Source organism: Vanrija albida (assembly GCF_041260175.1).
Source record: "Vanrija albida strain AlHP1 chromosome Unknown contig_4, whole genome shotgun sequence".
NCBI lineage: Eukaryota > Fungi > Basidiomycota > Tremellomycetes > Trichosporonales > Trichosporonaceae > Vanrija > Vanrija albida.
Genome location: NW_027191423.1, coordinates 1,730,471 through 1,749,253, shown reverse-complemented (window position 1 = coordinate 1,749,253; position 18,783 = coordinate 1,730,471). Strand labels below are relative to the sequence as shown.

The following is an 18,783-nucleotide window of genomic DNA, read 5'->3' as shown; positions in this document are numbered from 1 at the left end:
GAAGGAAGGTGGAGGGGTGTTGGTAGGGGGTCTGCCGGGGTGGGTAGGGGGTCTTCTTGCCGTGCACTGCTCGGTAGACGCGATGTGCTTGCTCTTGCTGACAACTGGCGATAACAATCAAATACGTCGAAGCCGACATGTTGGCTGCTCGCTCCCCCCCACGCCAGGCCCCAGCGCGGTGGCGCCCGCCCCGTGCTCCTCCGACAACAACAATGCATCACGCCTACTCCTTCTTCTTGTCCACGCGGTAGTAGAGCGGGAACCACGCGTCGGCGTCGCAGCGCCACGTCTCGCCAGGCCTTTGGACGATGAGCACGGCTTCTTGCAGCGTCAGCTTTGTCGCCAGCGCGTACTCACGGACGAGGGCCACGCCGACGAGGTACGACCCGTACCCCATGAGCAGGTGCCACCACGCGTGGCCTGCCGTCAGCCAACTCAGAGAGAGGCAAACTCACCCTCGGAGAGGAAGCCGAGTGACCCCGCGCCGTTGGACACGAGCCACGCACGCAGCTCGCGCAGGCCGGGGCAGAACTGGCTGTCGACGTTCCAGATGGCAAAGGCGAGCAGGCAGAGCGAGACGCCGACGTACGAGAACCACAGCTGCTCCCGCGCGGGGTGGCCCTTGGGGTTGCGCCGCAGGAGGACGATGGTGCGCAGGTACTGCGTCCAGAACATGACAAAGTAGAAGGCTTGGAAGCCGACGGGGTAGGGGAAGGCGACGCTGGGGGAGGGTCAGCAGGTGCGAGCGGCGCGGGGGGGGGGGGGGGGGGAGGTGTTCGGCGCCGGCGCCGGTTAGGACGAGGGCCAGCCGGTGCACTTGGGGGTAACTCTCGACTGGTAACCACCCTCCACGAGCTCCTCGTCTTCGTCTTCCTCCTCAAAATCGTGCCACCGCCCACCCCTCCACTGCTCCCCCGACACCCACGGCAACACTCACTACCCTACCGCTATGGCCACGTCCCATGCGGCGAGAAGCCACGGCGCGCCGGGGAACCTGCCGAGGTTGAAGATGGCGTAGATGGCGTACGACATTTGCCAGAGCTGGTGTGTGAGCGTTGACCCCAGGTGGCTTCCTCGACGCGTCTTCCTGGGCACACCTCAACTTGTCACCCAACTCGTCACTGCCCACTCGCCCACCCACTCACCATGGGCAGCTCGTCCATCAACTGCGTCTCCCACAACAGGCTGCCGTGGAACGCGACGCTGCCAGCAAACACGACGGCGGTCCACAGTGGAAGCAGCACCACGCTCGCCGGCGAGCCGGTGCGCCACGCCCTGGTGGCCGAGTAGAGGGACCACACGATGGGCGGGACGCACGACAGCGTGTTCCACCACTCTGCGACGTAGTGCGAGTGCGTGTAGTTGAGCTCGCACCAGTCAATGGTCGAGGTCACTGGTCCCCAGTCTGCATCGGCGGCGGCGGCGTCAGTGACGTCAGGAGAGCCAAGCAGCAGCAGCCGCACGCACAGCCGTCCTTTTGGTCTGCGGGCTTGAGAAAGGCGTATGCGTCCATGGTGAGGGAGAGGGTGTGAGAGTGAGTGAATGTGCACAGTCAAGAGCTGGGGCCGTGGTTGCACGCTAATGCATCATCCTCCAAGCTCCACGGGCATCGAGATGGTAGAATGAAGGCTTCAAGTCACAACGCGCCGACCCGAACAACGACCCGAACCCAATCCACCCAAAGATGCCGCGCTGCGCCGTCCACCCCAACTCTCCCCACACGAAAAAGTCGCCGACAACGCGGCATCTCGCTCCAACTCAATGTACACCACCAAGCGGCAGCCATCCACCATGTCGACGCCGGCGGCACACACACGCGCCGCCGACGCTGTCGTCTCCGACCGCAGCGGCATCGTGGAGAACCGGCACCTCGTGCACGCTGCCGTCGCCGACGCGGGCGGCGCGCTCCTCTTCTCCCTCGGCGACCCGGCACGTCCGACGCTCATCAGAAGCGCAGCCAAGCCTGCGCAGGGGCTCGCCGTGCTCACCGTGCCGGGGATGGACAGCCGGCTCTCAGACGAGGACGTGGCGCTCATGTGCGCGTCGCACTCGAGCGAGGATGCGCACGTCGCGCGCGCCCGCGACCTCCTGCGCCGCTCCGGCGTCGGCGAGTCGGCCCTCTCCTGCGGCGGGGACAAGGCCATCTCCGAGGCCGTCAACGCGCAGTGGATCCGCGCCGGCCTCACCCCGACAGGGATACACAACAACTGCTCGGGCAAGCACGCGGCGATGATCCTGGCTTCCGAGGCGCTCGGTGCCGGGCACGCGGGCTACGAGCTGCCCGGCCACCCCATCCAGGAGCGGGTGCGGCTCTGCGTGTCGGCCATGGCTGGGCTCCCGCAGGAGGACATCCAGTGGGGCATCGACGGGTGCAACCTCCCCGCGCCGGCGCTGCCGCTGCGCAACCTCGCGCGGATGTACGCCGTGTTCGCGCGCTCGTCGGACGCTCGGCGGGAGGGCGCGCAGGCCAACGGCGCGCCGCCAGAGGTACCGGCGGCGTTTGACGCCGAGAAGGCCATGGCGCGCGTGTTTGACGCAATGGCAGCGAACGCATACTACGTCGGCGGGGACAAGCGCTTCTGCACCGACCTGATGGACGCGTACGGCGGCGACGTGATCGGCAAGGTCGGCGCCGACGGGTGCTATGGCGTCGGGATCCGCGCCGGTGCCAGCCCGACGCGCGAGCCCCTCGGCATCGCAGTCAAGATCGAGGACGGCGACCGCACGGCGCTGTACGCTGCCGTGTGTGAGATCCTCGAGCGCCTCGGCGTCGGCAGCGCCGAGCAGCGCGCAAAGCTCGACGCGTACCACCACATTGCAAGACTGAACAGCGCCGGCGTCAAGGTCGGCACGCTGTCATTTGCGTTCGACCTGCGGGATGCGTAGGGGTGTAGGGTTAGAGAGGACACTGTAGAGGTAGACTGCATGGCATGTTTGGTTGTCTGGGCGTGGGTGGGGCGGGCGTGGGTGGGGCGAGGCGAGCTTGGGAGAGGCGACAGCCTCGGAGGTCGCCACAACACGACCAGGTGGCAGCACGCGACAGCGACAGCGGAGACACGACACGCCGCACGTCACCGGCGGCACGCCGACAGTCCGCGCCGGACGCCGGACGCCCAACCCGACCACACCAGACGGCGCTCCGCATGACGACGGAGTGCAGCAATGACGCTGTGGCTTCGGCGGTCGCGAGCTCGCCGAAGGCCGGCGAGCCACGCGTGCTGGTGTGTCCCCGCCGTGTCTCGGCACGGGCGTGCAGTCGGTCCCGCTCAATCCCAGTCGCGAGGCAGGTGGCAAGCAGCGCAGGAGCATCCGACGCCACCGCGCATTCAGTCGGCATTCCAGTCAAGCGCCCCACTGTACCTGGCGACCGGGCCCGTCATGCCCGTCCGTCACCGAGCGACGCTGGCGGGCACGCTATGCAGCCCGTGATCAATCGTGAATGAGCGTGGTGATCGGGATCGGAGTCGGTGCATGACGACGAGCCCGCGTGTCGTGGATTGCGAGCGGAGATGCTAGATGACTGCGTCTGTGGACCATAGGCCTCCGGGAAAAGCGGAGCGCCCGCCCAGCCCAGCAAGCCCAAGGCGCATGGCGACACTCCACCTCCCCCACCTCACTGCACCGCTGCATGGCGACACCGCGAACAGTGCCTTTTGGAGCTTGGGCAGGCCCGTGTGCCTCGTCGAACCTTGACCTGGAAAGCGTGCTGGGCCGCTGGGCCCGTTCCAGCACTGGGGAAGCGCATTCCAGCGCTGGGTGTCTCGCGCGATCACGCAGCCGTAAAGCAATGAACAAGAGTTAATGAGCACTGCCCCGGGTCATGTCATGGCGAACGGCCTCGACGCCTCGTCGACCACGGCCCATCGTTGCCGGGTGGTGCACCACGACGAGGCTTGCGAGGCTGGCGGGGCTGGCGCCGCGTCAGCGTCAGTCGCCGCTACCATGCGCCATGTCGTCCTCTGACAAGTTCCCCTCGCCTCACCCTCGCTCCCAGACCCACGACTTCGGAGAGACGACCAAGCGTAACTTCCCTTCGCTGTCCCTTCCTTCTTCTTGCACTGCCCACCACGAACCCTCTCAGCGTTGCGATGCGAAACGTGCAGCGCGCCGGTACTCAATTACCTGGTGCGCATCCTGGGGCAGGGACGGCGTGCCTCGGCAGGTGAGAGAGTTGGGTTCAGGCGTCGCTCGCCTCGCCGCGGCCCGCGGGCGCAGCTCTGCGCCGCCGCGGCGGCGTTCGGACAAACCACCCCCCAAGCCCCAGGAGCGGCGACCTGGCCTCGTCTCGCTCAGCCCGGCTTGGCGACGACGAGGCAGAGATGAAATGAACGCACATTACTCTCGGGACCCGTCGTACCTCGCCTTGACGACGAGCAGAGGACCCAGAAAATAACCTCTACTCTGTAATCGCCTGCAATCGTGGGGTCGTGTCGTCGTGCCATCATTCCCCCGCAGCTGCGTGCCAGCAGTGCGCGTCCGGCGCCGGGGAGAGGCGGGGACGGCGCAAGGCGGCTGCATGCTGCATACGGTGCGGTGGCGACGTCGTGGCGTGGGGCGTAGGTGGCACCGCGTGTGGCTCAAAATCTGGGGTACTGCACCTACAACGCCTGGTTTCGAGTTTCGCTGCTGCCTACCGCACGCTGGCGCGACGACGACGCGTCGCAGATTCGTCGCAGCACCCAGCCCTGCGGCCCGACTGGCCGCGCCGAGCGAGACCCGGGGTGCGTAGGCCTCGTCTGGCGGGGGCAAGTGCCGCCGCAGTTGGCGTCGTACTCGCCGTGCAGTGGGCAGGAGCATCCTCGCTAGCCCCGCACAAGCATGCATGCTTGACTGGCTTGCGCTGCCGAGAGTGTCGCGTGCGGTTCACACCGATTCCTGCCGTGCCAAGGCGCGATCGAGCGGCCTGCACGCTGGCACAGTACGGCCGTACGTCGCCGGCATGCATGACGTCTTGCCCCCGGGTCAGTGCCGTGGTAAGTTACGTACCGCTGCCTGTACCCCGGGTCGGGGGGACATGATCAACCGCGGGCTGCTTACGCCAGACAGGGCTCGTTCCCTGTGTATTGGCGGGCGGGCCCTATGGCTTTTACAGGAAACGTACGGGGGGAGGGGCAGCGACCCGGCCAGCCAGCACATGCGTGTGTGTGTGCTTGCCTGCCTTGCTTGAATGCAGGCTCTGCCCGCCGGCCGGCGCCGAAGGATGCCGCAGCTGCCGCAGCCGCACCTTGCCATTCCTTGGTGCGAGCGAGCGAGGGTTCTCACACGGGAAGGCGCTGTGCTTGATGACGGCCAAGAGTCAAAACCTTCAAAGAAAAAAAAAAATGGCGGAGAGGATGCACGCGGCGACCGACGACACGCGCTGACCTGACCTCCGACGGGTGGCGCTGGCTCGAAACGCCGGAAAGCAGCAACAAGAGGGGGCCGGATGAGGTGGGGATGTGCACGACCATGTCCGCGGGTCACATGAGATTCATTGCACGACGCACGCACGCTCGCTCGCTTGCTTCCCTGGAGAGGAGACGTGCATGCAAGCCCGAGAAGCGACCGGTTCTGCAGCAGCTCTGCACTTCACGCAGCACCTCCGCGCTGCCGGTCATGGCTACATCGCCGCCCGCCTGCCTGCTTTGCCCTCTTGCCTTACCCAAGAAACTATAGCCTGATCCAACTTTAGCTCGAGTCCCTGAGGGTAGTACGGCAAGTAGCTCGTCGCATGCCAAGGCAGACCTAGCGAGCACAAGGGAGCGACTTGTTCTGGCGCGTTACCTTTGCCCAGTCAAACCCTCTGCCCACATGCCTAGTGGCGTGTTGACCCTCGGACGCCTCTGACGCCTCTGCCGCCTTGCCGCGCCACTGAGACATGCTCACCCTCCCCCCCCCTGAAGGTACGTTGCGATTAAGCCTAGGACCCCGAGACCATGTCCGAATGCCGTTCCTGTCTGCTAAGGTGTATGTATGCCCCTGGACCGCTTGACGACGACAGACGGACGACCGCTGTGCGCGGAGACCGGCCCATGTACGACAGCATTCCTCTGGCGCCTGGCCACATGAGGGGACGCTTTATCTAGGTCCTGGGGTTCTCCTCTCGTCTACCCAGCTCATAGCCTCTCCCCAGCTCGCGTTTCCACTTTCTTTATAGCCTGGTGATTCCAGAGTTCCCCCCCTCCCCCTTCCCCGCACCGCACCCCCCCCAACCCTCCCTCTCTCTCTCTCTCAGATCGATCCTCCTCGGCGGCCACCAACGTAGACCCGGTTACTCACTACCCATGCCATACACCACGCTCTCTCACTCGCCGTCGTCGACGCAGACCGACCTGACACGGGGCGACACACGCGACACGCGCTACACCCACGATACACGCTACACTGGCTACACGACGTCCATCTCGATGCGCGACTCAATGTCCACATCCCACGGGTCGGCGACCACGCCGAGCCCAAGGTCCGACAGCCTGCCGGTAAACCACCACCACCACTACTACCTCGACCGTGATGCCGCTGCCGAGCGCGAGCGGGACCGCGACGACGCCAAGAGCATCATCAGCCTGGGCAAGAAGAAGTCCAAGTCAAAGAACAAGGACAAGTACGCACGCAAGGTCCTCCCCCTCGACGGCTCGCAGCCCGTCACCTTCCCCGTCTCGCTCCTCATCCAGCCGCCCGTCAACATCCCGGCCCAGTGGCCCACCGATGCCGAGCGCCACGCCCTCGACTCGTTCAGACGATACTTTTCCACTGCCGGCTACTCGCTCCCGTGCACCGAGGGCACGGTTGGCACCGCGCCGCTCACTGAACGCGAGATGATGTTCCTCGTGAGTCTGACGACACGCTTAATGCACGCCATCCACCACGCTAACCATGACGCCTGCTCGCTTGCTCTCGTCTCGCACCCATCTCCCCCGCGCGCCGCCACTTGCCCACCCACCCCACCATTTTGATCAACTAGTCTCAAGAAATGTTGTTGAGGTATGTTTGTCGCGAACACCCACGCGCACGCGCACTGTTGTGCCGCCCCGCCCGCCCCGAGTGACCCATGCAGGCGGCACGAGTTTTGCATTGCCGTAATCGCGACTGGTGCTAACCATCACCCCAGATTTCTCAGGTGTACGTCAACCCAACCTTCCCGACTGCATGCATGCACCTGCATGGTCGTCCCGCGATTGCATCGGCGGAACCGTCACTGACATGCATCACAGCAAACCATGGCGAGATCGGCGCAACCATCCAGAAGATTGAGAAGACCATCGTCTGGCGCAGGACCATGCGCATGGACGACATGTACACCCAGGCAAAGATGTTCCAAGAAGAGGTAAGTAGGCGAACAAACAGGATTTAGGTTGGCCCTTGTCTTGAATTGGCGCGCAGCAGCCGTGCGAGCGTGCCGCAGGTCGGGGCATCGACCACGAATGCAGCAAGCTCAGTGGCTGCGGCTGCTGTGCTTGTCGGCAGCGGAGACAACGGACCCGTGCTCGATCAGTTGCTGACGCCCGCAGCTCAAGAGCGGCAAATACATTGTCCAGGGCTTCACGGAAGACGGGCGGCCAGTCTTCTACATGTTCACGGCTCGCAACGACATGCCTGCCGAGGCAAGGAGGCCACTGGTTATCGTGAGTGGCACGGCTGGCTGGCACCAGCTCCCCGCTGACACCCCGGCAGCTCTTCATGATCGAGCGCGCAATGGACCTCATGGCCGACGGCGTGAGCGACATCGTCTTCATTGTCGACTTCAACGGCAAGCGCTCCGACTCGATCTCGTCGTCGGTCTCGCTCACCCGTGCCACCCTCAAGCTCATGAACAAGTACTACCCCGAGATCTGCAACCTCGCGATTCTGCAGGGCGCCTCGTGGATCACGCGCGCGTTCGCCGGTCTGGTCAACAAGGTCATCGACTTCAAGGTCAACTACAAGCTTTGCGGTGGCTTCGCCGCAAAGCACACCAACGCAGACCCAGACAACCTGTTGGGAGAGGTCGGTGGCAACCTTGAGGTGAGTGGGCGCCTGCAAGCCGGGCCGAGACATGACTTTCCGTGTCGTGTCTCGCAACTCGGGCGTGTCTCGCGACTCGGCGCGTCTCGGCTGTGTCGAGACGCGCCAGCGGCTGTCTGAGACACAGCCGCAGCTGTCAATGAAGTGAACAACGACTAACCCCCGCAGATTCCATACCACCACGCGTCATACTGGCCTACGCTGCTCGCGACGTGCGAGTCGAACCGCGTCAAGAACCTGCGCCGCTGGCGCGACCTGGGCGACCCATCGGTTGGCCGCTCGGAGCGCCTGTTCAAGACGGGCAACGTGTGGTAGAGAGAATGGTGACCAACCAACCCCACAAAAAATGTGGTGAAACATGATGGACTGGATGCTGGATCCGATCAGACTCGCCCACACCCATTCATCCGCCACCGCCACCGATGCCCACAAAGCCTCGCTCCCGGCAATGTACCAGCAGCAACTACACTCTCCAAGACATCATAAACATCGTCGCTATCACCAGCATCATCATCATCGTCACGACTGTATCACCACGCCCTTTCGACGACCGCCGCTGGATCGGCGCCTCGTCCCGCCGCACCTTAATACGGTTTCATCCCTAACATAGACCAGCCCTCGTGCGGCGGTCACGTCGTCTCGCCCTCGTATTGCGACGGTTACCCCGACTGGCTCGCAAGGCTTCCCAACCACTATCAGTATGGCTCTTCCCCACAAAACGCTGCTCGGCGAAACATTGCTTGTGGTTTCATTCTAGTCTCGTCTCCCCGTCGTCCCTCACCCATAGCCATTCGCTATCATCCTTGTCGCCTCGGGTCCCTAATGTGCCATGTAAACTATGCTCCCATGCCAGCCCTGCTGCGCCAATCTCGCTTCGCCACGGTTGCACTCCTCCTAAACGCCGCACTGCCTGCCCTGGCCGACGAGTCGAGGCGCTGGTCGGGCCTGCTCCAGCCCCGCGGTACCTCACTTGTTGCTTTCTCTCCGTCTCCGGCCACTACTGCTGCTATTCATTTGCGGGCATGTGCATAGCAGCGTGTAGCTCGACATTGACTGACGCCGACGTGTCATTGATTACGGATTAGCGCGCGCGCATGGCTATCATCCGCCGCGCCGTGACGAGAGGGTTACGCGTCTTTACGCCCAACTGCAGCGACCTGGCGCGACGAACAAGCTGCACAGTGTGCATGTGGCTTGCTCGGTCAAAGGCTAATCTGACACGGAGGCGCAGGTGCTGACGCCAGCAGCTGCCTCGGCTCGGAGGATTGGGCCAGGGCGTGGTAAAGCTCCCCGCGGCTGGCTAGGGCGGGGGTCGGAGCGAGCGACACATGAAATCGAGCAAGAGTGAGCAACTGGGGCTCCTTTGCACCCGGCCGGCCTTCCGGCCTTGGTACGTACGGATCTGCTGCGTCCGAGTGGTCTCTGACGACGGACGCGTCGCACGGAGGAATGCTTGGGCGAGAGGTAGGCACCCCAGTCATGTCATGTGCCCGGAGCTGCACTCGCTCGCGAGCAGCGCGCAGGAACTTGCAGCAGATGTCGGCACTACTCTCGGCGCGCCCGACGCGGCAACCACACCGGCACCGAGAGCGCTGCTCTGCGTACAGAGGGCATGTAGGTGAGAGAGAGAGAGAGGGAGAGTGCGTACATTGGTGCGGCGGAGGGTTGCTGAAACACCCCTGGCGGTTGTGTAATGCTGTCAGCTGGGTGCGGAAGAGGGAGAATTCCTCGTTTGTCGACCTCGTCGTGCGTCTTGGCAGGCGTGCGTACCGCGTCCCAGCGCTCCATCGGATACGAGCCGACGCCCTGCTTCACAGACATGACTGTGCTCGGCGTAGTGAAGCGAGGGACAGCTGTCGTAAGAGCGACCCGAGGCAGGTATGCCTGACCCGGGGTAGTCAGCTGGTACGACATCACCAGCTCGTCGCCCGTCGACATCCGTTGGATCGACAGGCCATCCGCACCCTTGAGCTTGCCCGGCGCATAGGCCGCGCCGCCGCAGTACCTTGCCCTTGCAGACGTTCTCCTCGCCGCGCTTACCTGCGCCGCCTTATCGTCCGCGGGGACGGGGTTCAGGAGGATTATCGTCGGCCAGTCCGCGACATCGGACATGGTGTGGGGTGCCGTGCGGGGGTCGGGCCGACCCAGCTATCTGTGCTGCCCCTGCAACCACGTCTGCCCCATTCAATGCATGATCACTACTGCTACACTACACGCTACCCCGAGTTGTCTGCGCACGAGAACGGCTTGGAGACCGTCCCGGAGGCGTACGCGTCGCGGATGGAAATCGCTCCCGCCGTGATGCCGGCGACCCAGATGAAGGACCCGAAGATGATGAGGAACCAGTTGAGCGCGGCCAGCAGCCAGAAGGACAGGCCCGGGCTGTGCTTGCGCCGCGCCCAATTGTCGTGCAGCCACATCCAGCCCGAGGACTGCATGCACATGATTGTGCCGAACAGCGCGCCGATGAGGGACACGAGCGGCCCGAAGAAGGGGATGGCCATGGCGAGGATGAAGGCCAGGAGGGTGCACACGCCGACGATGCCGAGCCACACGGCCCAGTGCGTGAAGCTGTGCGCGGTGAGGTGCTCGCTGTTGCGCATGAGGCGCACGAAGATGAGCTTGGCCCCGCAGTGGCAGTAGAGGATGGCTGAGGCGAAGAGGCCGGGCAGCGCAATGCCGTAGCACACCTTCTTGAGCAGGGGCCCGGCCGAGCCCAGCGCCGGCGCGGCGAGGTACTGCCCGCAGTAGTAGTACACGACCACGCCGATGACGGTGTAGGTCGAGATGACGAGCGTCTGGCACAGCGCCAGCGAGCGGTTGTACATGCGCTGGTCCTTCATCTCGGACATGATGGAGAAGAAGGCGGGCGTGCCGCACAGTCCGACTGGGGGTCAGTGGCGCCCTTGCCCCAACTCACAAATGACGGTGGAGATCGAGTTGATCGCGTCCCAGAACGACGCCTTCTTGAACGCGTGGATGTCCTTGTCCCACGGGAGCGGGGCCTGGGGCGCCGAGGCAGGGCGGTCCTGCACGCCGACGCCGATCGTGACGATGAGCACAGAAGTGAGGATGGCGCCGACGCCGATCCAGCCGATGATGCTGACGCGGTTCAGCGTCTGGATCGACGCGCCGGCAAAGCAGCCGACGGCGCCGATCACCGCCCAGACGACGGTGCACGTCGCGTGCGTCGTGATCGTGTTGAACGCGATCGAGATGGGCACGAACGCGGCGCCAGTGATGGCGATCATGAAGAGCGCGTACGCAGCCGTGAAGAACTCGCGGCCCGTCTTGCCGAAGAGGATGAAGCCGACGTCAGACATCGAGTACACCTCGGGGTGGTTGCGCTTGAACAGGCCCACGACGTAGTCGGACCAGGTGGTCAGCAGGCCCAGGCCGACAATGACTGAGGGGTTAGTGGGCCCCTTGGTCGCGACGTACGAAGCGTGCCGGGCACGCCGCCGAGCGCCTGCAGCGCCGTCGGCATGGCGAGAATGCCGAGCGCGATCTGCGTCTTGGTGAGGATGACGGCCGTCTTGATCCTGCGCGGGCGTGAGCATGTGTCGCGTAGCCGCCGGCTACGAGTCGCCGCCACGGGAAGGAGGGGCGAGGCGGTGCCTTTTTTCGCCACGCCCATCACTCCACGCGTCGGCCTCCACTGCTCCTCCGATAGCCGCGGGCCCGCACCCCGTGCTGGCAGGCGTGCATGTGTATGGAGGCTGGACCCACACACACTCACCAGCCCATAGAAGTGTAGTTGACGTGCCCCTCGCCCTGGGCGCCAAACACGGCGTCGACCTCAGCGCCGTACACGTCGGCAGTGTACGGCGACTTCTCGTTGGGCGGCGTAGCCGTCGAGCTTGGGGGTGAGGCGCGCGCCTCGACGTCGGCCTTGAATGACATGGTAGGTCGTTGTGGGTTTGAGAAAAGAGCAAAGAGCAGAGTCGGTCCCTTCGGCCGCCGGAAGATACTCGAGTCGCGAGTCGCTGGCCGTGCGCGTGCGTGCGTGCGGGGAAGACGGCAGCGGGGACCCACCCGCCGCATATATGGTTGGCTCTCTGCATGCGCTGGCTCCGCGCCGATGCTCGCTGCAGAGCAGCCAGCAGCGATACGACAAAACTTGAGTCGCTGTTGCTCGAGGCCGCACTAAGCGCCGAGGTACGCTTGGCACAGGGTCGGCGACCTGGGGCCGACCGACGCTGGGCCGCTAGCCGCCGTCCCTGTGCGTATCGCTATCGCCGCTTACGTGCCGCTCGTGATGCATGCTGGGTGTGGGCTTTCGGCCCACCGCTGGGACATGTGCATGCGCTGACACTGCTGCAAGCCCAACGGGGTCCCGGGCAGCAGAGGCGCCACGAGTGTCGATGCCACGACGCGATCTACAATCGACGACCGTGCGCAAAGGATGAAAGTCACCGACGACAGTGGCGCCACTCACCCAGCGTCGGCCGACCTCCGACGCCCGAACCAAGCGCCGTCGAGTGACGTTGCGGCGCCCGCTGAGTTCGGCGAGGCCCCGGACTCCGCGCGGAGGCTGCAGCATCCGCCGCAAGCGAGGCTGCTCGTCCCTCACCCCGGGCGCTGCTCGTCCCCACCGCGAGGCCCCGCGCCAATTCCGCCTTCGAGGAGAGATAGACCTCGCCGCGTCCGCGTTCGTGGACTCTGCTTGCCGCGGAGATAGTGGCGTGGGGCGCCGGCGTGGGGAGGATGCTTGGGATGCGAAGTATACCGAAGCGGGCCGGGGGGACAACGGCGGCACGGGCTCGATGAGGGAGACAAGAGACATTCGGCCCGGCCCCGGTTGCCCAGTGTCACTTGGACTCGCGAACGGCACAAGGGGGCGCCCTCGTATCGAGACCACGCTGCCACGTTCCTCTCCGAATGAGCTGCTCTCTTGCGCTCTCTGAGGGGCATGAAAAGGTCAACAGAATGTGAGTGCGCGACTTCGCGCGGCTACTGCAGCCTCGGCTGTGTGGCCGGGAGAACCAATTTAGACATTGCCGCAGCCCTCGCTGTCGCTTCCGCGATGGCGGACGTGGGGGGAGATATGGAGTAGCTCAGCGGCCGGCCCGGTGAGAGCGGGGGGCTGGGCACTGGGGTACTGGGCTGGCCAATGGCCAAGCATCGCGAACGAGGCGACGTGTCGAGTGGCAGGTTGGTCTTCGCCTCTCCTCATCTCACACACCGTAATGTCTCTCACCAATCTCCCATCCTTCCTTCTGTGAGTTCTAGCTCCCGTGGGCTGGGTTCTAGCTCCCATGGCCCACTTCCCGCGGAGACGATAAACGTGCGATGGCCGATGAACGTGGGTCGCTGCTCGGGCTTCTCGACACGGTTGGATGGCCCGACCAAACTGGCGGCACCGTTACTCAACCCGCTCTGAATCATGCTTGTTGTTAGCTCACCCGGTCCGTGGTCTTCTAGCGCAACGTCCCGTTCCGAAACAGAGAAGAGGAACGGGAGAGCCAGTCCCAGAGAGGAGGTGGGGAAGTGATGGAGGGGAGTCGTTGGGCCCGGCGTGAGCCTCCGCACTCCCTCCGGTGAGATAAGGCGCTCCATTCCGGAATCTCTCCCACTAATTACTTGGCACATGACTCGTAACAGCAGGCGCTATCATGGCCGTCGGGTGATGACCCAACTCTGACCACACGATGATCTAGCCGCCGACGGGCGACCCCGTGACAAACGACGATAAGACAAGCGCAATCTCGGCTCGGCGCGTTGTGCTCTGCCCTTCATCTCACGTGAGAAGACTGGCGGTTCCGGCTGGACGCAGATATGGCTGAAACGGCGGACGGCGGGACGGCAACGCGGACTGCACTCGGGTTCCCCCGGCTTGGCTCGGAGTCGCCGTCCCGGCGTCCGGGTGGGATAGCGACGGGGCGTGGGCGGGCCTATCGTCACTGAGGGCCTCAGCGATTGGGGTGAGGTAGTGGGTCGAGATGGTGGGCAACATCAGACCGGGGGGTGGTTGGGGACTGGCGTTGGCGAGGGGGGCCGTGGGTAGTGGGGCATGGGGTCAGCATATTGGGGAAAGGATGGCAGCCCAGCCTGCGCCGTCTCCGATGGACTTGCAGCAGCTCGCACGTGTCGCAGTCATTGCGCCCACCGCAGAGACGCTGTGTCATGGTGCCTACTCCGTCGCTGGCTATGGGAGTGCTGAGGAGAGAAGCGTTGCCGGTGGTGTTTTGCACACTCGGCGCTTAGGGCTCGCAAGCTGAGCGCTACGCGCGCCAAGACTTCACCACGCCACCACACCACCTTCCAGTAAACTGGCCTGCCGGGAAACACACGCATGTAGCTCATGAGTCATGCAAGTAGTCATGGGACCAACTGCCCACGCTTGCGCTCGATAGAACGTGCCAGCTGTAAGCTGGGGCGCCGCAGCCATGTTTCCAGGCGGTTGTGGTCGTCGGCAATGTGCGGCCCTAGGCGCCACCCAGTAATGTTGCCGACGACAGCAACCCTCTCCACTTCCCCCTGGCATCTCGGCTCGCAACCAGTTGCAGGCGTTGCCATCAACACATATCGCATCCAGCCGCGACACGTTCAGTGCCCTCATGGCCCGATACGACTGACACGGCCCGACAGCTGACCAGGCTTCCAAAGCAACCATGCCTCGTCGGCAAGGCCCAACGATGGGCAAGCGGCGGCGGCAGACTCGCCGTGGTCCTAAGCGATCGGTTACGCCCAGCGCCTCCCTCCGCCAGGCAGAGTGTCAACAACCATGCCGACCGATAGCTATCGCCCCCGCATTGCGCCCCCACTCGACGTGCGGCATACAGCCGAGCGGCCGAGAGAGCAGGCTGAACATACATGCACGCGTGACACGGTCCGCCTCGTCTCTCGCCTCCCAAGCGACGGGCGCGCCGTATATCTAGCCCAGGCAGCTCGCTCTTCCCCTCCCCATCGAAACAACACAGCACAATGCCCATTTCTGTCCGCACGAACGCCGAGTGGGAGCAGTTTGGCCGCGACCACACCTGCCGCGGCCTCGGCCGTCTGTACGACGAGGTCGTGGTCAAGGGCCGCGGGCTCACCCTCACCACCGCCGACGGAAAGGAGTACCTCGACTTCACGGCGGGCATCGGAGTCACCAACCTCGGCCAGTGGGTAGCGCGGAGGCGCAAGGGAGTGCCGCTGACGCTCGCAGCTCGCACCCCGCCGTCACGGCCGCCGCGCAGGAGCAGGTCGGCAACATCGTCCACATGCAGTGCTCCATCTTCCAGAACCCCTCGTACCTCCAGCTCATTGACCGCCTGCTCCCCGTGCTCCCCGACAAGTCGCTCGACGCCATCTACTTCTGGAACTCGGGTGAGTGGTGGTGTTGGGAGCGAGGGCAGATTTGCGCGGGGTGGGGGCGCGTGCGTCTCGACGCGCATGTCACCCGCGACTCACCGCCGAGACCTAGCCCTCGTCTCGCCCTCGTCGAACAAACGCACTGATAATCGCGCGGATCACTAACGCTTCCCCAGGCACTGAAGCCGTCGAGGCCGCTATCAAGCTCGCACGCGCATCGACCGGCCGTCACGCGATCGTCACCTTCCAGGGCGCTTACCACGGCCGCACCGCCGGCAGCGCGAGCCTGACCCGCTCCAAGCCTGTCTACTCGAAGAAGACTGGCCCTCACATGGTATGTGCTGGTAACGAGGGTCGTGCCCGTTCCTCACTGACACACACAGCCCGGTGTCTTCGTCGCCCCCTACCCTTACTGGCACTCGCTCGGCCTGCCGCCCTCGACCCCTGAGGACGTGCTTGTCGACGCTGCCATCCACCAGCTGGACCTTGTCTTCCGCCAGCAGGTCGCTCCCCTCGACGTCGGCGCCATCTTCATCGAGCCCGTCCAGGGCGAGGGGTATGTGCCCTTGCAGTGACCACGGCTAACATTCCCAGTGGCTACGTCCCATGCCCTCCGCGCTTCCTGCACCACCTCCGCTCGCTCTGCGACCAGCACGGCATCCTCCTTGTCCTTGACGAGGTTCAGACCGGCTTCTACCGCACCGGCTCGTACTTCGCCATCTCGGACCTCGGACTCCGCCCGGACATCATGACCTTTGCCAAGGGCGTGGCCAACGGATTCCCGCTCTCGGGCATCGCATCCTCCAAGGCCCTCATGGACAAGTTTGAGCCCGGAACCATGGGCGGCACTTACGCCGGTAACCCCGTCGCCTGCGCCGCTGGCGTTGCTGTCCAGGACGTGCTCGCCACTGGCGAGGTCAAGGCCAACGTCGACGCTCGCAGCGAGCAGATCTTCACCGCTCTGCGTGCGCTCCAGGCCAGCCCCAAGACCGGCCACCTCATCGCCGATGTCCGTGGCAAGGGGGTGAGTAGGGATTGGCTCGACTTTACGCGCTTGCTGACGCTCGCCCTAGCTCATGGTCGCCGTCGAGTTCCGCTCCAACACGGACAAGCTCACGCACGAGGGCCTTGCGCCCGGCACTGCCCTGCCCCAGAAGATTGGCTCGCGGGTGCAGAACAAGTGCAAGGAGAAGGGAGTCATCATCCTCACCACGTCGTGCTTCGACACGATCCGCTTCATCCCCGCCCTCATTGTCACCGAGGAGGAGATGTCGCGCGCCATGAAGGTCTTTGGCGAGGCGCTGAACGAGGTCGCACTGGAGGGCTAGACAGCACAGAGGTCATGTACATGCATTGGTTTATGAGGTCCGGTGCGAAGCAAGACGTCGTTTCACAGGACTCACCCAACAACTGAGGCTGCGGCCGCCAGCCATCCAAGCACCAGCAGAGCCCTAGGGAAAACTAGAGCAACCCCTCGCGACGGGAAGTATGGACCCCTGGAGTCAGACACGGAGTAGTCTGGGGGATAGGTAAGTTGCTGCCGGCTCTGATTTCGAACTTGTCCGAGGTGATGTTAAAAGTGAGGAGATGTCCGGGCGTCCCCACACCAAGGGCATAAATAAGATAGTAGCCCTGTCCTGGACTAAATCTGCGTGGGGGAAGCCCATACCCCCATGAATCTGCTTACTTGGCACTGAAGGGAGCTTTGCCAGGGTGGCTGAAATCACTAAGAGCAAGATTGCTCTTCTTGCTCGAAAATAGCGGCTCGCCAGCTGACCCATTAGTCGCGGACTGATGTTAAACACGGCAACCCACAACGGCCTCCTCGGCCCACCAGCAGGGCTGTCTTCAGCAGCGACGTGTCTTCATTGTGCAGGGTGAGGTTGTAGCCGTAAGAATAGGAGTACCAGGAATTTGGAGGATGATCAGAGAGTGATGGAAGAGATACGTTGTTCAAAGTGCCACTGAGCACCGCGACATTGGGCCAAGCGTCTCGGGGCTCCGCCACCCCTGGGGCATGTGAGCACGCACCTCCATGTCGAGCTCGGCCTCTCAACTCACACCAGTCCGACGATGTGGGGAATTTAACCGTCACATTGGCCATGATGTATTTGACGGTTGCGCCATCCAGAGTCATCTTCTCGGCACCCGGATTCACCGACCCGTTTAAGGTCGATGTAAAGCCCACTACCCCAGGGGGGAACGTGGGCACAGCAGTAGGGACTGCCGTGGGAGTCGACGACGATTGAGATTGGGCAGCCGCCAGCGACACACCGAGGACGATGGAGGCGAGTATGTGGCGGGGAAACAGCATTGTGAGCTCGGTGGAGGGACGAGGAGAGCGAGATGAAACTCGCCCTGTTTTAAAGGCAGCAGTTGCAGCAGCAGCATGAACCCCTCCCTGGAGGTTCGGAACGCAAAGTGGTGCCGCACGAGCGGCTCAACCGTAGAAGTGTAGCGTACGGCCATCATGTGAGAGGTCACTTGGTGAGCCTACCGCTCGCCATGGGCGATAAGTAAGCCATCTGCCAAGCTCCCCCGCACGATGCTCGGCACAGCAATCCCTAGATGTGCCAAATGTGACACTGCCCGGCAACTGGTAACTGGGCTCTGACGGGGATCGCTGGGGTGCAGGATCACATGGCTCCAGTGGCCCGTGCATGCCAAGGCGGCTCTCGGGTCGGCTTGATGTCGGCTCGGCTCGTCGTTTCATCATGCTCGACTATTCATAACCACGACTGGTGCGTCTCAGACACCCTCCCCAACGAACCTTCTGCCATGCTCATCCTCGCAATCATCTTTTCAATTGTGACATTCGCCACTACCGGGTGGGCCAGCATCTTCAACCAAACGGGGCTTCCACCCTGCCCGTCTGGCTCGTCAGCCTCACCCAAGATCCCCTGTGTTGGTCCAGGATACACCAGCAATGACACCAAGATCACATGGCCAAACTCTACCGCTTCGTGGTCTGTGGGCACCTTCCCCGTTGTCGATTGGGACTCGTCCACGTCGTACACCAAAGGGGAGCTGTACCTCTACAACCGCAACGTCACCGTCCTCCCCCAGCGAGTCGCGCTACTCATGAGAGCCTTGATCTCAAACGGGAGCTCATTCAGCGAAGAGCGCCTCTCGTACGTCATTTCTGGGGTGGCGGTTGACACGTTAGGGAGAGCCTTGTGATGCCTGCAGCCGGGTACTGGCTCGTCTTGGTGGGCAGGAGTACGGTCCCTGACACCTTCGGAATGAACGAGTGGATTCTCGCCAGCAGTCAAGAGTTTGAGGTCAAGCCCAAGGGCACAAAGGTCAATTATCCTGCCGCGTACGCCAGCTTGAGCTCTCAGGCCGAGCGCACGGCTGTGGGGGTGCCGCTTGTCGCTGTGCTGGGGGTTGTTGCCATGAGTGCTGTCATGAGTGTCTTGTAGCAGGCAGGGGTAGCTTCTTCATCTCCGACCACGATTGAGGGTCGCCATGTACATTTGCCGACAAACCACAATGTTGTGAATA

General features: G+C 63.7%; 6 protein-coding genes across 6 annotated transcripts; 4 read left to right on the top strand and 2 right to left on the bottom strand.

The window, feature by feature from the left end:
* Positions 1 to 223: 223 nt before the first annotated feature.
* ACER3 (Alkaline ceramidase 3) lies at positions 224 to 1,513 on the bottom strand (the record flags this gene model as incomplete). The annotated part of the gene is made up of 6 exons (XM_069353888.1): positions 224 to 321; positions 358 to 420; positions 456 to 721; positions 938 to 1,041; positions 1,146 to 1,405; positions 1,468 to 1,513. The coding sequence occupies 6 exons, from the start codon at positions 1,511 to 1,513 to the stop codon at positions 224 to 226; spliced, it is 837 nt and encodes a 278-aa protein (XP_069208530.1).
* A 278-nt stretch (positions 1,514 to 1,791) lies between these two features.
* Q8F55_005398 (uncharacterized protein) lies at positions 1,792 to 2,886 on the top strand (the record flags this gene model as incomplete). The annotated part of the gene is made up of 1 exon (XM_069353887.1): positions 1,792 to 2,886. The coding sequence occupies one exon, from the start codon at positions 1,792 to 1,794 to the stop codon at positions 2,884 to 2,886; it is 1,095 nt and encodes a 364-aa protein (XP_069208529.1).
* Positions 2,887 to 6,263: 3,377 nt separating this feature from the next.
* Positions 6,264 to 8,295, top strand: PDR16_2 (Phosphatidylinositol transfer protein (PITP); the record flags this gene model as incomplete). Its single annotated transcript, XM_069353886.1, has 5 exons — positions 6,264 to 6,806; positions 7,088 to 7,303; positions 7,488 to 7,601; positions 7,651 to 7,980; positions 8,149 to 8,295. The coding sequence occupies 5 exons, from the start codon at positions 6,264 to 6,266 to the stop codon at positions 8,293 to 8,295; spliced, it is 1,350 nt and encodes a 449-aa protein (XP_069208528.1).
* Positions 8,296 to 10,196: 1,901 nt separating this feature from the next.
* Q8F55_005396 (uncharacterized protein) lies at positions 10,197 to 11,883 on the bottom strand (the record flags this gene model as incomplete). Its single annotated transcript, XM_069353885.1, has 4 exons — positions 10,197 to 10,867; positions 10,901 to 11,386; positions 11,422 to 11,522; positions 11,720 to 11,883. 4 exons carry the CDS (start codon positions 11,881 to 11,883, stop codon positions 10,197 to 10,199), a joined length of 1,422 nt encoding a protein of 473 aa, XP_069208527.1.
* Positions 11,884 to 14,907: 3,024 nt separating this feature from the next.
* Q8F55_005395 (uncharacterized protein) lies at positions 14,908 to 16,607 on the top strand (the record flags this gene model as incomplete). Its single annotated transcript, XM_069353884.1, has 6 exons — positions 14,908 to 15,089; positions 15,134 to 15,294; positions 15,456 to 15,613; positions 15,663 to 15,835; positions 15,874 to 16,303; positions 16,353 to 16,607. 6 exons carry the CDS (start codon positions 14,908 to 14,910, stop codon positions 16,605 to 16,607), a joined length of 1,359 nt encoding a protein of 452 aa, XP_069208526.1.
* Positions 16,608 to 18,057: 1,450 nt separating this feature from the next.
* On the top strand, positions 18,058 to 18,701 carry Q8F55_005394 (uncharacterized protein; the record flags this gene model as incomplete). Its single annotated transcript, XM_069353883.1, has 2 exons — positions 18,058 to 18,410; positions 18,446 to 18,701. The coding sequence occupies 2 exons, from the start codon at positions 18,058 to 18,060 to the stop codon at positions 18,699 to 18,701; spliced, it is 609 nt and encodes a 202-aa protein (XP_069208525.1).
* Between the last annotated feature and the right edge of the window lie 82 nt (positions 18,702 to 18,783).